This window comes from Aquarana catesbeiana, linkage group LG07, assembly GCF_042186555.1.
Source record: "Aquarana catesbeiana isolate 2022-GZ linkage group LG07, ASM4218655v1, whole genome shotgun sequence".
In the NCBI taxonomy this organism is placed as follows: Eukaryota; Metazoa; Chordata; class Amphibia; order Anura; family Ranidae; genus Aquarana; species Aquarana catesbeiana.
In genome coordinates this window covers 293,481,679-293,498,400 of record NC_133330.1, presented here as the reverse complement: position 1 = coordinate 293,498,400, position 16,722 = coordinate 293,481,679, and the positions used below count along the sequence as shown (strand labels likewise).

The window sequence follows — 16,722 nt, the reverse complement described above, 5'->3', positions numbered from 1 at the left end:
GCGATAAATAGATAGATAGATAGATAGATAGATAGATAGATAGATAGATAGATAGATAGATAGATAGATAGATAGATAGATAGATAGTTTATTATTCTGGAAACTTAAGCTGATCTTCCCTTACCTTGGGATAGCGTTTGAGATATGGGTGTAGCAGATTCTCTGCTTCCTCTACATTTCCTTTACCAGTACCTGGATGCAGATAACAGAAATACATTGTAGTATAAATAGAAGAAATGCATACATAGGTAGGAACCAGGCCTCAAATGACATCCAAGCAAACCTAAAACAATTGTTGGCCAACAATCACGAATGTAGTGACGTACTACATGGTGTTTCAGCTCTTTAGCGGCACCCTTTGGGCTCCTCCTGCTAATTTTGTGTTAGTAGAAGTTTGGTGAGTGTTGATTCGCGCTTTTCATTTCACGCTTTTCATTTCGTGCTTATCAGTTTGTTTCTGAACGGCTGTTTGTCAACCAGACATGTTGTGGAATTGGAGGAGATAACGTGTTATTTATTATTGGCCTTGGAGTTATTGCTTTGACATTATTTTTTGGGTTGAATAATGATTTGATTTGGTATATTTTCTATATTTTTGGATGCATAGAATGCATGTCTAATTTTATTTGTTTTCTTTTTTTAATGCACAATAAAAAATCATGGAGAATAATATTTGGCTATGTGTTTTACTTCATATGACACCAACATAGTTGTATCTTTGATCTTGGTGTTGTGGTAACTTGCCCAAATATTAAAAAAAAAAGCATAATAATATTATTCTTGATATCACTAGAATAAAAAAGCCTTTGAAAATGTGTTTGCAATAACTCCATCAATATCACCAGCAAAGCAGCTTCATTATTATCCCATTAAAGAAGAAGAGAATTGTGCGCTGCATTTTGAGATCTCATAATTTTCTGCATCACGAATGTTAATTCTCCATTACGAACGCTAGTTTACAAGACCAACCGCTTCTGCTTCCGAGCATGCGTGTTTGTACTTTGGACTTTTGTACACATGCTCGGAAAATCCGACAACAGACATTTGACCGCAGAAAATGTTAAAACCTGCCATCCAACATTTGTCTACGGAAAATCAGACAAAAATTGTCCGATGGAGCGTACACACGGTCGGATTTTCCTCCAACAGCCTGTCATCACACATTTCCCATTGGAAAATCCAATCATGTGTACGGAGGCTTTACATTTGCCAGAAGGACTGGTTTGCTGGTGAGAACATTTGAGGTGGTATGAGTTGCTTTAAAACCAGCACTGACCACCTTCTTGATCAACTGATCCCTGAACTTCAGCCTGTGGAGCACATATGCATCTTCCCCCCTGCCTTCCACATTGCCAGTGCCTCAGAGACCCTATGCTTTGCGCTCTAACCTGGGGGCCATAACTTTCATAAAGTTGATATTAGTTCGGGGGATGTGGTTGTGGATCATGGAGGTGGGCAAGCTGCATGTACTCTATGGTGTCTGCTGTACACTGTAATAAAGTGAACCTGAACATTGCCCAAAAAGGACAAACCAACAAGTTTACTTGAAATCTGACCCCCCCCCCCCCCCCCCCCCCCCCCACAGCATGCTATATTTACCTTCTTTTGTTCCCCTTCCTCTCTGTTTCCCACTGGAGAAAAAGTCCTGTGTAAATTCCAAGTTAATCCCAGACATAGATTACATAGGGCTGAGGACCCTCTACTACCCCCATGTGACAGTGTTGGGCCAATCAAAAGGCATCAGTACTGTCACATAGTAGATATTTTTCCCCATACCCAGAAGTACTGAGAATTCCTCTTCACTCCTAAAAATGAATAGAGTGGCGAGGATAACGTTGCTATCGGGCTGCATTAAAAAATCACAGCTTTACTTTTATGTTATTTTACCAGCTGTAGGTATATCACTGAATCACTTTACATAGCTTTGGTCTAAACTGGCATGAGAACAAGTATGCTTACTTCTGTGGGATGTCTGGGTAAGTGTAGGGTAGACATTAGAGTGTAAGCTGTTATACTCTATAAAATGCCTTGTAATAAGCTGGTATTAAACAAACAGATTAAGTTAATTTGTGAAGTGCACTCACCTAATACAAAGCTCAGGAAGGTGTGATAGCAAAGAAGCAGAAGGGTGCAGAGCAAGGCCCGGAAACTGTGGTCCGCTGCCCCCTCCTGAAGCTGCATCAGCCCATAATCCTGTGGGAATTTAAATATTGTTAGGCACTAATAACAGTGTCTTAACTATTGCCCGGGAGCATGAAATAATGTAATAAATAAACTATCCAATCAAGCTTGGAAGGCAAACTTTGCAGAGCATACAGGGAACTAAATATAATTTCAAAACCAGTGAAAAGTCTACAGATAAATAAATATGGCACCTGAATGAAGGGGCTGGGGACATGTGTACAGAAGAGTATCTATATGGTTCAGGCAAAAAAAATATTTGCATATACATAATTCACCAAATATTGTTCTTTGTCTTTTCTGGAATGTTCTGTGCTGTTTTAAGGGCTTGTCTCCACTGGCAGCATATTGGGCAGATTCCATGCGTTTTTCCCCCAATATGTAGGTATTCTGCGTTTCAGACATTTATACCTGAATGCATAGGGCCCTAAACTTGAGTACCACTCAGTGCAGTGTTCAGTCCCATCCTGCATATTTCAGCCTGCCATTCACTTTCACAGGCTGCAAGCAATGGGGTTGGATGGTTCACTTGTGCCTATTGGACAAACTAAAATTCTGGGATTGCATGCACAGCAGCTAAATGCCCCATGTGCAACAGGCCTAATTGGGTGAATGTTTTATTGAAACATTGTAAAAGTTTGTTTATTGGACACTTAAAGTTCACATACCCAGAAGAGGAAATGGATTAAAAAAACATTCCATAACTTCTATGTGAAATGTCACTTCTCAGCATAGGGGTATGTTACTAAAAGTCTTGTACGAATGTCTAATAAACACAATATAAATTGTTTGGTTTTGGCTGGAGTCCCTCTTTAAAGAATATCTAAACCCAAGAACCAAAACATGTAATATATTGCAGCTTATCAGGTGTTAGATGTGAAGGCTGCATTATTTATTATTTTACAAGCTACAAACATCTTAAAAAATAAAACCAACAAGAGTGCACCGACCTATTACGATAAAATTACTTTAATTAGCCTAAAATCAAATAGTTATAAAATGCATTCACAATGGTTAAGAATGAGCAGCATTCATCTGTGGCAAAATTGCAGTCCTATTGGGGTCACAGATAAGTGCTGCTCATTCTTATACATTGTGAGTGCATTTTATTACTATTAGGCTGATTAAGGTAACTTTGTTAGGTCAAGGCACTCTTGTTAGTTTAATTTTTGATCATAGTATTGGCGGTTGCTTTCAAGCCATATGCAGAGCTGTGAAATTTGTGTGTTGTATTTCCTAACTGGATCCTTTTATTTTTCTGCCTTTCTGGTTATTTGCTTTATACTAATGTTGCATTTTTTTGTGTGCCCCCTGCATGGGTCAGGCATAAGTAACAGAGTACAGGGATCTAAAGTAAGGTGTAGAGGTCAGGAGAAAGTAAAGTACAGATTGCAGGGGTCAGGAGAAATAATACACAGATTGCAGGGGTTATGGGAAAATAACACACAAATTGCAGAGTTTAGGAGTAACTAACCAACTGATTAAATGGGTCTGAAATAAGAAACATACAGATTGCAGGGGTCAGGAGTAGGTAACACACAGGGGTTGATTTACTAAAACTGAAGAGTACAAAATGTGGTGCAGTTCTGCATAGAAACCAATTGGCTTCCAGAATTTTTGTCAAAGATTAATTGAACAAGCTGAAGTTAGAAACTTATTGGCTACCATGCACAGCTGCACCAGATTAGCTCCCCAGTTTTAGTAAATCAACCCCACAGAGTACAGTGGTCAGGAGTAAGTAATTCACAGAGTGCAGGGGGTCAGGAGTAAGTTATACAGACTGCAGTTGTAATGAGTAAGTAATATAAAAAGAGTGTAAGGGTCAAGAGTAAGTAATACAGAGAGAGCAGAGGTCAGGTCAGGAGTAACACATGGAGAGCAGAGGTCAAGAGTAAGTAATGCATAACGAGTAGAGGTCAGGAGTGCATAAAGTGTAGAGTTTAGTTTTGCGTAATGCACAGAGAGCAGAGATCAGGAGGAAGAAATACATGAAAAGCAAAGATCAGGAGCAAGCAATGCACAGACAGCAGAGGTCCCAAGTAAGTAATATGCAGAAAGCAGAGGTCAGGAGCAAGTAACTCAGAGACAGCACAGGTCATGGCAAGTAACACAGAGTGCAAAGGGTCAGGTGTAAGTAACACAGAAAGAGCAGAGGTCAGGAGTAAGTAACACAAAGAGTGTAGAGGTCATGAGTAACACATGGAGAGCAGACATCAGGAGTAAGTAATGCCCAAGAGCAGAGCTCAAGAGTAAGTAATGTACAGAAGACAACAGAGGTCAGGAGCAAGTTGCGCAGAGAGAACACAGATCAGGAACCAGTAGCACAGAGTGCAGGGGAGTACATAATATACAAAGTGTAGAGGTCAAGTCAGGAGCTAGTAAGGCACAGTTTGAAGGCCAATAACTGTGTGCGCAGTATATTTAAAAATGATTGTACCTCATCTTTGGTAGCTTACTGGTTTTCCACATGTGTAATCCCCAGTGTCCTTCTAATACTTTCCCTCTCTATTTCAGGCACCGCAGCATCTTTCCCAGCAGCCTGGCAGCATAGCTTAAGTCTTGCGGTACGCAGACGCCTACTCAGCCGCATGAGCGCGTGTCAATTGAAAATAGTTCAATTTGAAACAGCAAAAAACTCAATGTGACAGGAGTTGTTGCCTGCGTACTGCAAGATTTAAACTGCACTGCCAGGCTCCCCGGTGGATGCCTGTGTCCGATGAGCTAATGGTAACCTTACAATACCATAAATACCCCGACAGCAGTTGACGAGCTTTAGATACAATGAGGAGGAAGGAGATAATGCTGGGAAAATCTTACCTTGTTACCCGAAAAGCCAACAAACTCCAAGAGTCGCAATATCCTGGTGGGCAGCATTGATAGAGTCTATGAGGAGATCAAAGAAACACCAATATATTAGAATATATATAGACAGAGTACTAAAACAGTTTTTACAAATACAATAAGAATTTTAATGTCAAAACTATTTTTTAAATTTTGCATGGTTTGCTGCGTACACTGGTGCGCAGTCATGTTGGAACAGGAAGGGGCCATCCCCAAACTGTTCCCACAAAGTTGGGAGCATGAAATTGTCCAAAATGTCTTGGTATGCTGACGCCTTAAGAGTTCCTTTCATCGAAACTAAGGTGCAGCTCATTTTTGTTTAAGTTTGGTCATATTGTGCTCCTTGGAACAACCGCACCGTTTTTTTTCCAGAGCAACCTGTATTTCTCCCTAGGTTACCTATGAGTTTTTTTCTTTGTATCACGAGAAATTCTTCTGGCAGTTGTGGCTGCAATCTTTCTTGGTCTACCTGACTTTGACTCGATATCAGGAGATTCCTGGATTTTTCACCTCTTAATAAGTGATTGAACAGTACTGACTGGCATATTTAAGGCTTTGTATATCTTTTTATATTCTTTTCCATCTTTATAATGTTCCATTACTTTTTTACACAGGTCTTTTGGCAATTCTTTTCTGTTCCCCATGGCTTAGTACATCCATGTGAGAGCTAACAAACTGTGTGTTACCTTCTGTGTCTGTACCAAGGCCAAACATTCCATGGTATGTAAACTTTTGATCAGGGCCATTTGGGTGATTTATATTATCATTATAATTTAAAAGGGAGCCAAACCACTATGTAATAATAAATAGCTTCATTTAATCACTATCCTTACATAAAATACATTTTTTGGCATGATCGTCATATTTTCAATATTGATGCCAAAATTTCACAACTTCAGCCAGGGTATGCAAACTTTTGAGCACAACTGTATCTGCAGGCACCAAAATGTTGAACAAATAATGGATAATACATCTTTTTTCTTCCTGTTGCATCCTTTAGTATAAATTTCTTGGAAGAGTTGGTGGATTAGTGGAATACCACCCATTATGCTCCCTCCTGGCACTTAAGTAGTCTACCAGAAACAATGATGGACTTAGTTCAGAAGCTGTGACCTAGCAGTAGACAATTGTGAGCTAGATAAGTCATCAGTGAAGGGGACAGATATCAGTTGCCCCAGTCCCCCAGGCACATGTTTCTTTACAAAAGTCTGCTTGAGGCCTTCCCATCTGGGACATTGGGAGTCTGGAAACCCTGCACATAGCGGAGCGATCCTTTACAGCACTCATTTAAGACAGCCTTTCCACTAGGCCATATTATCCTGCTAATGTCACTTATCCCATCCTTTTTAAACAGCAGAAGCCACAAACACTGATGAGGCTGAGGAGGGACACTGAAACATATTTATGTTCCTCCCCTCAAGCCTAACCTTGGACTAACTTTTAATGGTGGATATTTAAGGGATGAAATCAAGATTGGATGTTTTTCTATTTTGCTGGATGTTGGGTAAAACTTTTACCAATTTAAATACTACAAAAGTGGCCTTATGGTAAAGGACCAGCCCACCTAAAACAGATATTTCAGTTTTTGGTAGGTGCTTGGAAATTATACCATTGGTGAGTATCTGTGCTTGAGTTCCTGGGTTTGCACACCTTCTGTACCAGTTATGAGCAAGTGCCAGCTTCGTTGTAGCACTGTACTAGAACACACAAAGAGAGAACACCTTAAACTCACAGATAGACAGCAATAGTTTAAGAAATTAAGGCAGGGTTTCCACTATTGGAGTATGGAAGCCTTAAAGGAAACTAGAAACTTCTTATATGCCCACCAAGATTTACCTATGGACTGACGGTTAAGGTATATCAAGCTGCAAGGAGTTAAGAAATTATTCATCAACCAGACTATTGGGTTAATTATTCTATGGCCTGCTAATGCCTGACCCTAAGGCATGAGCCCAATGCACTGTTTTAAAGTTATAAAAGTCACTCATCTTCACCTTCCAACCATTGGCATGAAGCTAAAAGGGTCACTCGCAGTACCACAATGTAGTGTCTTGCTAAGGAATGATGGCAGAACACATTCTGCCCTACTTGAGACCCCCAAGCAACATCATGGAGGCAAAATGTAGGTACAGTAAGTAATAGAATGCATATTCTTGTACTGAATGCATGTACAAGCAAACTACAAAAACATTTTGGATACCAGCATACAAAAGAAGTTATAAGGACACCCCTAAGCCATTAGGGTTATTATTTTTATTTTAGACACGGAAGCAATGGATGTAATATCTGCCACAATCAGTGAGTCATACATTACTCATAAATGATGTGTATATAACTTCATACCAGATTGAATGCTCCAACACCCAGCTTCACTCCACCTTCAAAGTGACAATGGCTGGCTCCTTTCAGATAATTAGCACATTTCTGTAGATTATCCAGCTCCCTTTAAAAAAAAAAAATTACAAAAGTCCACCTTTAAAACCTTAGTTACTTTAACATGTTTTATTATATTTATTTTACTGAATATATTCAAGTAAGTCAAGCAAGCATACAACTGTGGCACCCTGTAGTTTAGGCAGGGAGCTCCTCACAATTTACTTGACAGGAGTAGTTATCCTGGTTGATTGATAGAGATCTATTAATTTCTTCCTAAGTTTGGCCTTGTTGCACTTTTCTCCTCTACCACTAGGTACCTGGTGGTACTAGATATGAGAAGGGCATCCCAAGGTCAGGTTATAAGTATATGGGGTATCTCAGCCAATGGGCAGGGGTTTTCTTGAATCCCTTGGCCTGCTGGAAGCACCTATATATTTTGGTGGAGTCAGGTGATCTGGGTTTTGTGCCACCTGAATGGCTGTCTGGGTGGGCGTGTGTTGTACGCCCCGGGCTGCTAGGCCAGAGATTGGGCCTATCCCAGGGACATCTGGCTGCCAGGCTGTGTGAGGGGCTATCCAGAAGTAAGAGGGCAGCACAGGGTTGGGATTGCAGCCTTCAATCCAACCAAAAGTGACGGTTCTGCTAGGCCGGAGAACCTGTCGTGGTTGGAGGTAGAAGGGGAGCTGTCGCTACTAAGGGACAAACCATCTTTACCTGGGAGTAAAGAGTAACTGAAGCAAGTACCGGAGCGGTATTTTCACTAAACGGGCACAGTGGAGATTCGGGAAACGTCAGGTGGTGATCAAGTCAGGGACCCAACCAGCGGAGGTAACGCTTGCAAAGCAGCCTTATGTGTCAAGCCAGGGACCAAGCTGGTCAGTGTGAGTGAAGCTTGAGGAGTATCTGGAGTGCCAAGCTAGGGACCCAGCAGGGAAGCGTGTGTGATGCTTGAGGGAGATACCACCGCAAAGATTGGAGCTCAATTGATTCAGAGTCAATGAATCAGTGGGTCTAGTGAGAGCCCGGGAGCTCAATGTTGAAGAACTACAAGAAGCAGTTGTAGTGAAGCTGAAGGAACTGTTACGTTTGTATTAGGAACTGTTAAAGACTGTTGCCATAGGTGACCGCATTTCTGCATGTGCAGATGTGGCGCCCTGCTTTGTCTGTCTTAATATTAAAGTCTCAGAGTCTGCCAACTGAATCTACAACTACTTAAGGGTGTCCTGGCCCTAACCCTCTTTCCCCCAAAAATACAAAAAGGACTGTTAAAAGAAATAAAACCTCTTTTACATCCAAGAAGTGTCTGGCCCCCAATGACTTTCACCATCTTTGTACACACTATGCCTCACAGCCCACTACATATTGAAGGATGTCAGCTATCTTTGGACTGGGAGGTCCTCATTAGACTGGAAGATGCTGAAGACTTTGCTACACAACCATAATCATTCACAATTTCTTTGTCTTGCTGTCCTTTGAGAATTCTACTGGAAACACTATTGGGCCCAACCAGTTGAAATTTCCTAACAAAGTAATCTGCAGTTATTAGGCTCATTTAAATTTAGATTTAAATCAGAGAAGGTTTCTTCAGCATCCATTTATAGGTGCATGGTCCCCAGGATAATGCTCAAATGATAGGCAGGGATAAGTAAGGAGTAGGTACATTTAAAGAGGTGCTAGGAATATCTTCTATATAATATTTGTCTCTATCCCCTTACCATCAGTGCATTTCCCTTTATGCATGCTTCTACACAAGTCATTAAATGCATGATGAAGAGAAGGAACAAAACAGTTTTTTTTACCAAAATGCTGAACATATGACTTAAATTAAACCTACCAGTGTAATAAAACAGAATAAGCCAACAATACTGTCAAAGTCTGAGGAATGAAGTGTGACAGGCTCTACTAGCCAGAAGTGGAATATATACAAAGGGCGTTATAATTCACATGCTCCCAGAGACGCAGGAACTGTAAATATGGACCTAATGACAAGAGCATGTCTAAGTGATGTGTGAAGGACAGAGAGGGAGCTTAATGTTCAATGCTTTAGTTAAGTGAATTAAACATTAGCAAATGCCTCCTAGCCACATCATAGTGTGATACCAAATAAAAGAAAGGAATTTCATCAGGTAGGATGTTTACTGTGATTATGATCCATTTTGAAACTGATCCTCAAACAACAGTAGTGGCCATGACTGTTTATGGCCTACATTTTTTACTGAGAGTGTACATAGGATTGCTTAGTACAGGAATCCAAAAGGAAACGCTTAGTAGTAGCTTATTGCTTAGGAGAGAAATGCTTCAAAATAGTGGCCCCAGGTTTTGTTAGCTTGTGAGCCGCTTTGAAATACAAAGTGAGCTACTAACCTAAATAGTGACGATAATAGCACTAAATATGCCTTTAACAAGACAAAAGGAGAAACAATTATATATATATATATTGTACGTGACAGGGCTGCAATATGTCGCAGTGTAGAGCAAGGGTAGGCAACCTGGGGCCCTCAAGCTGTTGCAGAACTATAAGTCCCATCATGCCTCTGGGAGTAATTGTCTGCCACCCTTGCATTGCCTCATGGGAAGTATAGTTCCACAACAGCTGGAGGGCCCCAGGTTGCCTACCCTTGGTGTAGAGGATTTGGTGGCCTCCAGGGTTGTCACTAATGCAGGTAGAGAGGTTCCAGGATGCGTGTCTTATTGGGGGAAAACTGGCCATTTAAAATCTCCAGGATTAGAAACATAGAAAAGTGATGGCAAAAAAAATAGAGTTGTTTTTTTGGGGGGGGTATTTCGGGGTTTTTTTTCTTTAACTTTTTTGTCTGAGTATAGCTCTAGGTTTGTCCCAGACATGTTTGAAGACAATTACTGTCAAGCATCAACTACCCTTTGAGTAAAATACAGTGGCTAGAAAAAGTATTCATACCCCTTGAAAATTTCCACATTTTGTCATGTTACAACGAAAAACTTAAATGCATTTTATTGAGATTTTATGTGATAGACCAACACAAAGTGGCACATAATTGTGAAGTGGAAGGAAAATTATAAATGGTTTTAAAAATTTTTTACAAATAAATATCTTAAAAGTGTGGAGTGCATTTGTATTCAGCCCCCTTTACTCTGATACCCCTAACTAAAATCTAGTGGAACCAATTGTCCTCAGAAGTCACCAAATTAGTAAATTGAGTCCACCTGTGTGTAATTTAATCTCAGTATAAATACAGCTGTTATGTGAAGCCCTCAGAGGTTTGTTAGAGAACCTTGGTGAACAAACAGTATCATGTAGGCCAAGGAACAAACCAGATGAATTGGAATAGGGATGAAGTTGTGGAGAATTTTAAAGCAGGGATTAGGTTACAAAAAAAGCTCTAAAGCTTTGAACATCTCACAGAACACTGTTCAATCCATCATCCGAAAATGGAAAGAGTATGGCACAACTGCAAACCTACCAAGACACGGCCGTCCACCTAAACTGACAGGCCGGGCAAGGAGAGCATTAATCAGAGAAGCAGCCAAGCAGCCCATGGTAACTCTGGAGGAGCTGCAGAGATCCACAGCTCAGGTGGGAGAATCTGTCCACAGGACAACTATTAGTTGTGCACTCCACAAATCTGGCCTTTATGGAAGAGTGTCAAGAAGAAAGCCATTGTTGAAATAAAGCTATAAGAAGTCCCGTTTGCAGTTTACGAGAAGCCATGTGGGGGACACAGCAAACATGTGGAAGAAGGTGCTCTGGTCAGATGAGACCAAAATTTAACTTTTTGGCCTAAAAGCAAAACGCTATGTGTGGAGGAAAACGAACACTGCACATTACTCTGAACACACCATCCCCACCGTGAAACATGGTGGTTGCAGCATCATGTTGTGGGGATGCTTTTCTTCAGCAGGGACAGGGAAGCTGTTCAGAGGTGATGGGAAGATGGATGGAGCCAAATACAGGGCAATCTTAGAAGAAAACCTGTTAGTCTGCAAAAGACTTGAGACTGGGGCGGAGGTTCACCTTTCAGCAGGATAACGACCCTAAACATACAGCCAGAGCTACAATGGAATGGTTTAGATTAAAGCATATTCATGTTTTAGAATGGCCCATCCAAGATCCAGACCTAAATCCAATTGAGAATCTGTGGCAAGACTTGAAAATTGCTGTTCACAGATGCTCTCCATCCAATCTGACAGCTTGAGCTATTTTGCAAAGAAGAATGGGCAAAAATGTAACTCTAGATGTGCAAAACTGGTAGAGACATCCCCAAAAAAGACTTGCATCTGTAATTGCAACGAAAAGTGGTTCTACAAAGTATTGACTCAGGGGGGCTGAATACAAATGCACCCCACACTTTTCACATATTTATATGTAAAAATATATTTTTTTTAATAATCTTCCTTCCACTACATTTACGTTGCTGTTAACTCTTCTTCACCCCCCCCCTTTTTTTTTTTCTTCTTTCTTCTCTATTTTTTCAATCAGGTTTTTTTTTTTTATATGGATGCATATGGCGGATCAGTAGAGCCTCCCTTATTCCTGATGTTTTAGGGAGTAAGGCATTGCACCTTGCAGTACAGAATGTAATCTCTGTCATTATAACTTACAAGTTTTTCGATTTGTAGTTGTGTTGCCACTTGACTAATTGCTGAGATTTATAGATAAGTCTTGACTCTATGTCTGTAATAGGAGGACTACTCTCAGGGTTTATGCTTTTAGTAAACAAATGCTTTATTAAGGGGGATTTACCCCCTTCCTGACCAGAGCACTTTTTGCGATTCCGCACTGTGTCGCTTTAACTGACAATTGTGCGGCCATGCGACGTTGTACCCAAACAAATTTTTTTTCCCACAAATAGAGCTTTCTTTTGGTGGTATTTGATCGCCTCTGCAGTTTTTATTTTTTGCGCTATAAACAAAAAAAGAGCGACAATTCTGAAAAAAAAGCAATTTTTTTTTATTTTTTGCTATAATAAATATCCCCCAAAAACATATAAAAAAACATTTTTTTTTCCTCAGTTTAGGCCGATATGTATTCTACATATTTTTGGTAAAAAAAAAATCGCAATAAGCGTTTATCGATTGGTTTGCGCAAAATTTATAGCGTCTACAAAATAGGGGATAGATTTATAGCATTTTTATTATTCTTTTTTTTTTACTAGTAATGGCGGCGATCTGCGATTTTTATCGGGACTCCGACATTATGGCGGACAGATCGGACACTTTTGACACTATTTTGGGACCATTGTCATTTATACAGCAATCAGTGCTATAAAAATGCATTGATTACTGTGCAAATGACACTGGCAGGGAAGGGGTTAACCACTAGGGGGCAGTGAAGGGGTTAAGTGTATCCTAGGGAGTGATTCTAACTGTGGGGGGGAGGGGCTACACTTCACGTGACAGCGATCACTGCTTAGCAGTGATCTCTGTCCTGTCACTAGGCAGAACTGGAAATGCTTTGTTTACAAAAGCATCTCCCCATTCTACCTCTCCGTGACACGATCGCGGGCACCTGGCAGGCATTGAGTCCGCAGGACCCGCAGCACTGTTTCTTAAAGGTGACGTACCTGTACGCCCTTTGGTCCACCAGTGCCATTCTGCCGACGTAAATCGGCATGTGCTGGTAGGCAAACGGTTAATTGAGTCCTGTCCATAACACACGGACTCTTGATTGCATTAGACGGAACGCCCCTCCTTGATATTTGTCTAACTACATAGGTCTGTCTGTACTTTATTAAACTTTTGAATAGAAACCTATTGAAAGAGAAAATACATTTACATTTTTGATTGTAACATGACAAAATGTGGAAAATGTCAAGGGGTATGAATACTTTTTGGGATGATACGGCTGACCACCTCCTAAAGGTACCAGTTACCGGTTTATTTATGCCTTCAATACTTTGTGTCAATGACCAGGAACAAGAAAGTAGAGGGTGAAACCAGCGCAAAGTCAGAACTCTTGTTGAAGGTCAGTGCCTCAAAAGTACTAAAACCCATTGGATCAGCATGGAAGCCAGGTAACTAGTATTTTAAGAAGGAGAGCTCAGCAATGGAATTGGTTTCATAGTGAAACTCCAGCCAGTGATACATCAGCCTCCCCCCTGTCTGTAAATGTGAAAGAACATATCTCCAGGCGCCCTTTAGGTTTGCATGTTCCAGAAAGGGAGCTGGCCACTGAATGGTGTAAACTTTAGTTATGCAATCTGCCCAGCAGTTGTTTGATCACATTCTGTCAGACCTGATTCTGGAACATTATTTATTCAACTATGTAGCACAGCAAAATTCTGCACTGGCCAGCGGGGGGGCGTTATGTGGGGGGGGGGGGGGGTGCACTCTCGTCTAAAGGGTTGCTAGAGATGTGTTCTTTCACTTGGACTCATCCCTCTTCATCACTTGCACTTTCTGCTTTCAGTGCATCTGAATAGGTAGCTACAAATGGTGATTTTGACAGAGCTAAAGGGAACTAATACAGATAGGGAACTCTGAAAATATTCTAGGACCCTTGATTGTTCTGGTAAGAAGATACAGAAAAGGTTTGGGGGTGTTAGAGTGTGAGTGTGCGTGTTTATATCCCCAAAAAATTACAGCAATGCATCGGGCAGAACATCTAACTCTTTCCCAATCTGAACAAATGAAATCACGTTTTGGCTGGAGTTCCACTGAAACAACATCATCTCTTTGTGAAACATTTTTCATTTAATCCCAGAGCAGGGTAATACTCACTTGTACGTCTGGTAGCTGTTCCTGACCTTGATTCCACCCTTGATAAAACTGACCATGTTCTCATCCTGCAGTAATTAGGAAAAATAATTAAGTGCCAGCAATAACTGAAATTGTTTTGATTACACAAATATACCGGGGAATTTCTTAATCTGTAATTAAATTACTGAACTGAAATACTCCAAAACAAATTCTGAAAGAAATATGTAGGCTGCCAGTGCTGATCTCAAAATTTGGATTGCCTGGCTTATATGTTGATCCTAAGGCTTCAATTCTGAGTCACTGATCTGGAACAAATATGTAGGGAGTGAAACTAGAGAAAATTAGGATTCACGAACTTTAAATTTGATCAGGATCATGCACTTGGGAAAAAAAAAACACAGAGCCCCTGTCTTAGCTTGGCAGTCAGGAAACTAGTATTTTCAGATGGTGAGCAGAAGCAGCCCACATATTTCTCTCAGTTAAGTATTTTTAAAACAGCTCAAAACAGGTCCCCTGCTCAGCATACGTTCTTTGCATGGTGTCAGTATGAATGACTCCCATGCACAGGAGTAACATTATGCCCACCAGCCAATTAATGGATGAAGTCCAGGATGTCAATGGCCAGCGAGGAATCCAACAGTCGCATTGCTGGAACAAAGGTGAGAATTCTGCGGACAGAAAGGCCGGAGTCAAAAAAGAAAGAGAATGAACGCAGGGTCAGCATGACAGGGTTAAAAAGGGGTTTGGTATGGGGAAGGTGTTTCTGGGCAGTTTAGCATTATTGAAATAGCACTTACATGATTGGTGGAGTGGGCGGTAGCAAGTGGGGCTGCAGAAAGAGGAGATCTGTAGGAGGGTCTCAGGTTTTCAGTCAGAGGAGAGCATGCTTGAGACAACTGCCCACCCTCCCGCCCTTACTGTGTTCAGTGGTTTGGGTCTAAGGTTGGACCGTGATCTGGTGGCATTGTCGTGGCAGGAGGCGGGGTACAAGGTCCTTATATGGGTTTGATTATGGAAAAATATGTACATTTGTACGGCTCCCATTATTATGTACGGCTCCCATTATTATGGTTGGGACCCGTCCTCGGTGTGGCTCTCATTATGATGGTAGGGACCCATCCTCGGTACGGCTTCCATTATTATGGTTGGGACCCGTCCTCGGTACGGCTTCCATTATGGTTGGGACCCGTCCTCGGTGCAGCTCCCATTATTATGGTTGGGACCTGTCCTCGGTACGGCTTTCATTATTATGGTTGGGAACCGTCCTCGGTGCGGCTCCCATTTTTATGGTTGGAACCCATCCTCGGTACGGCTTTCATTATTATGGTTGGGACCCGTCCTCGGTACAGCTTCCATTATTATGGCTGGGACCCGTCCTCGGTACGGCTTCCATTATGGTTGGGACCCGTCCTCGGTGCAGCTCCCATTATTATGGTTGGGATCCGTCCTCAGTACGCCTTCCATTATTATGGTTGGGACCCGTCCTCGGTACGGCTTCCATTATGGTTGAGACCCGTCCTCTGTGCGGCTCCCATTATTATGGTTGGGACCCGTCCTCAGTACGGCTTCCATTATGGTTGGGACCCGTCCTCGGTGCAGCTCCCATTTTTATGATTGGGATCCGTCCTCGGTACGGCTTCCATTATTATGGTTGGGACCCATCCTAGGTACAGCTCCCATTATTATGGTTGGCGGTTTCTGCGAGTAGTTGTTTGTCTCCAAGTTGGTGTTTGTTGCGGCTGGAGGCCTAAACATTTACAGTGGTTACGCAGGTAATAGAAGTAGATACCCATAAGGAGCTTGTGACTAATATTTGTCAGACTGTTCTGGATGTTCATATGTTGCATATGTTTATAGGTTCATATGCTTATATGTTTATATGTTATTTTTAATGTTGTTAATAAAAGGCTGCTACAGCCATTAAACCTCTTGGGTTTCATGTGTTTTTTCTTAAGGAAAGGTTAGTGGTGGTCCAGCAGTCAGGTGAACAAAGCAACTTTTATACCCTAGTCATGTAGTTCTTTTTAACCAAGTGAAGCTGATATCCAACTAGCTGCAGTCCTAGCTGGTTGCTCTGCCCCGCTGATTACTGTGTCATATGAATGTATCCTGGAGGCCTGTTGGATTGTACAGCCGGGTGTATTGCTAAGTCTGGGGTATGGAAGCAACACAGAGGAAAAAACAATAAGGGATCGTAATCCTTCTGCAAGCTGGTCACATGACTACATCCTCTTATCGTAATCAATGACATCCTTTTTTTTTTTAACACAGTGCCCATGTCATGCTGTATACAGTATGTGGGTGCCATTTACAGTGGCCATGCAGTGTTGGATTGATTAAAGCTGAACTCTGGGACAAGTAAATATTGTCTAAATACAAGAGGCCTGTGTATTCTTATTTCAGCCTTGGTCTATGTATTTCTTCCAGATCTGTGCTGTAAAGGTGGCCATATCCGGCTTGATTTTCCCTCGCTTAGACTGTGGGCTGACCGAGACAAAAATTGGTCGATTCCCTCAGCCATGCAGAGTGACCGATCTTGTATCCGCCCCCTCCTGTAGTTTTTTGCAGGTGGCCTGTAGTTGGTGGAGAGTTCAGGATCCCCCCACAACTGTGCCCTTTGTACAAGATATATGCAGCAGAATGATGATG

General features: G+C 41.5%; 1 protein-coding gene across 3 annotated transcripts in view; it reads right to left on the bottom strand.

Annotated features, from left to right (window-relative positions):
- Positions 1–16,722, bottom strand: part of TTC39A (tetratricopeptide repeat domain 39A) — a 128,870-nt gene that overhangs the window by 46,214 nt on the left and 65,934 nt on the right. For all 3 annotated transcript variants that reach the window (XM_073593557.1, XM_073593556.1, XM_073593558.1), the window contains 5 exons: positions 14,095–14,159; positions 7,366–7,465; positions 4,999–5,064; positions 2,085–2,193; positions 125–192 (listed from right to left, as the gene is read on the bottom strand). In XM_073593557.1, coding sequence (XP_073449658.1) covers positions 125–192; positions 2,085–2,193; positions 4,999–5,064; positions 7,366–7,465; positions 14,095–14,159 — 408 coding nt within the window. The remainder of the gene's footprint in view (positions 1–124; positions 193–2,084; positions 2,194–4,998; positions 5,065–7,365; positions 7,466–14,094; positions 14,160–16,722) is intronic.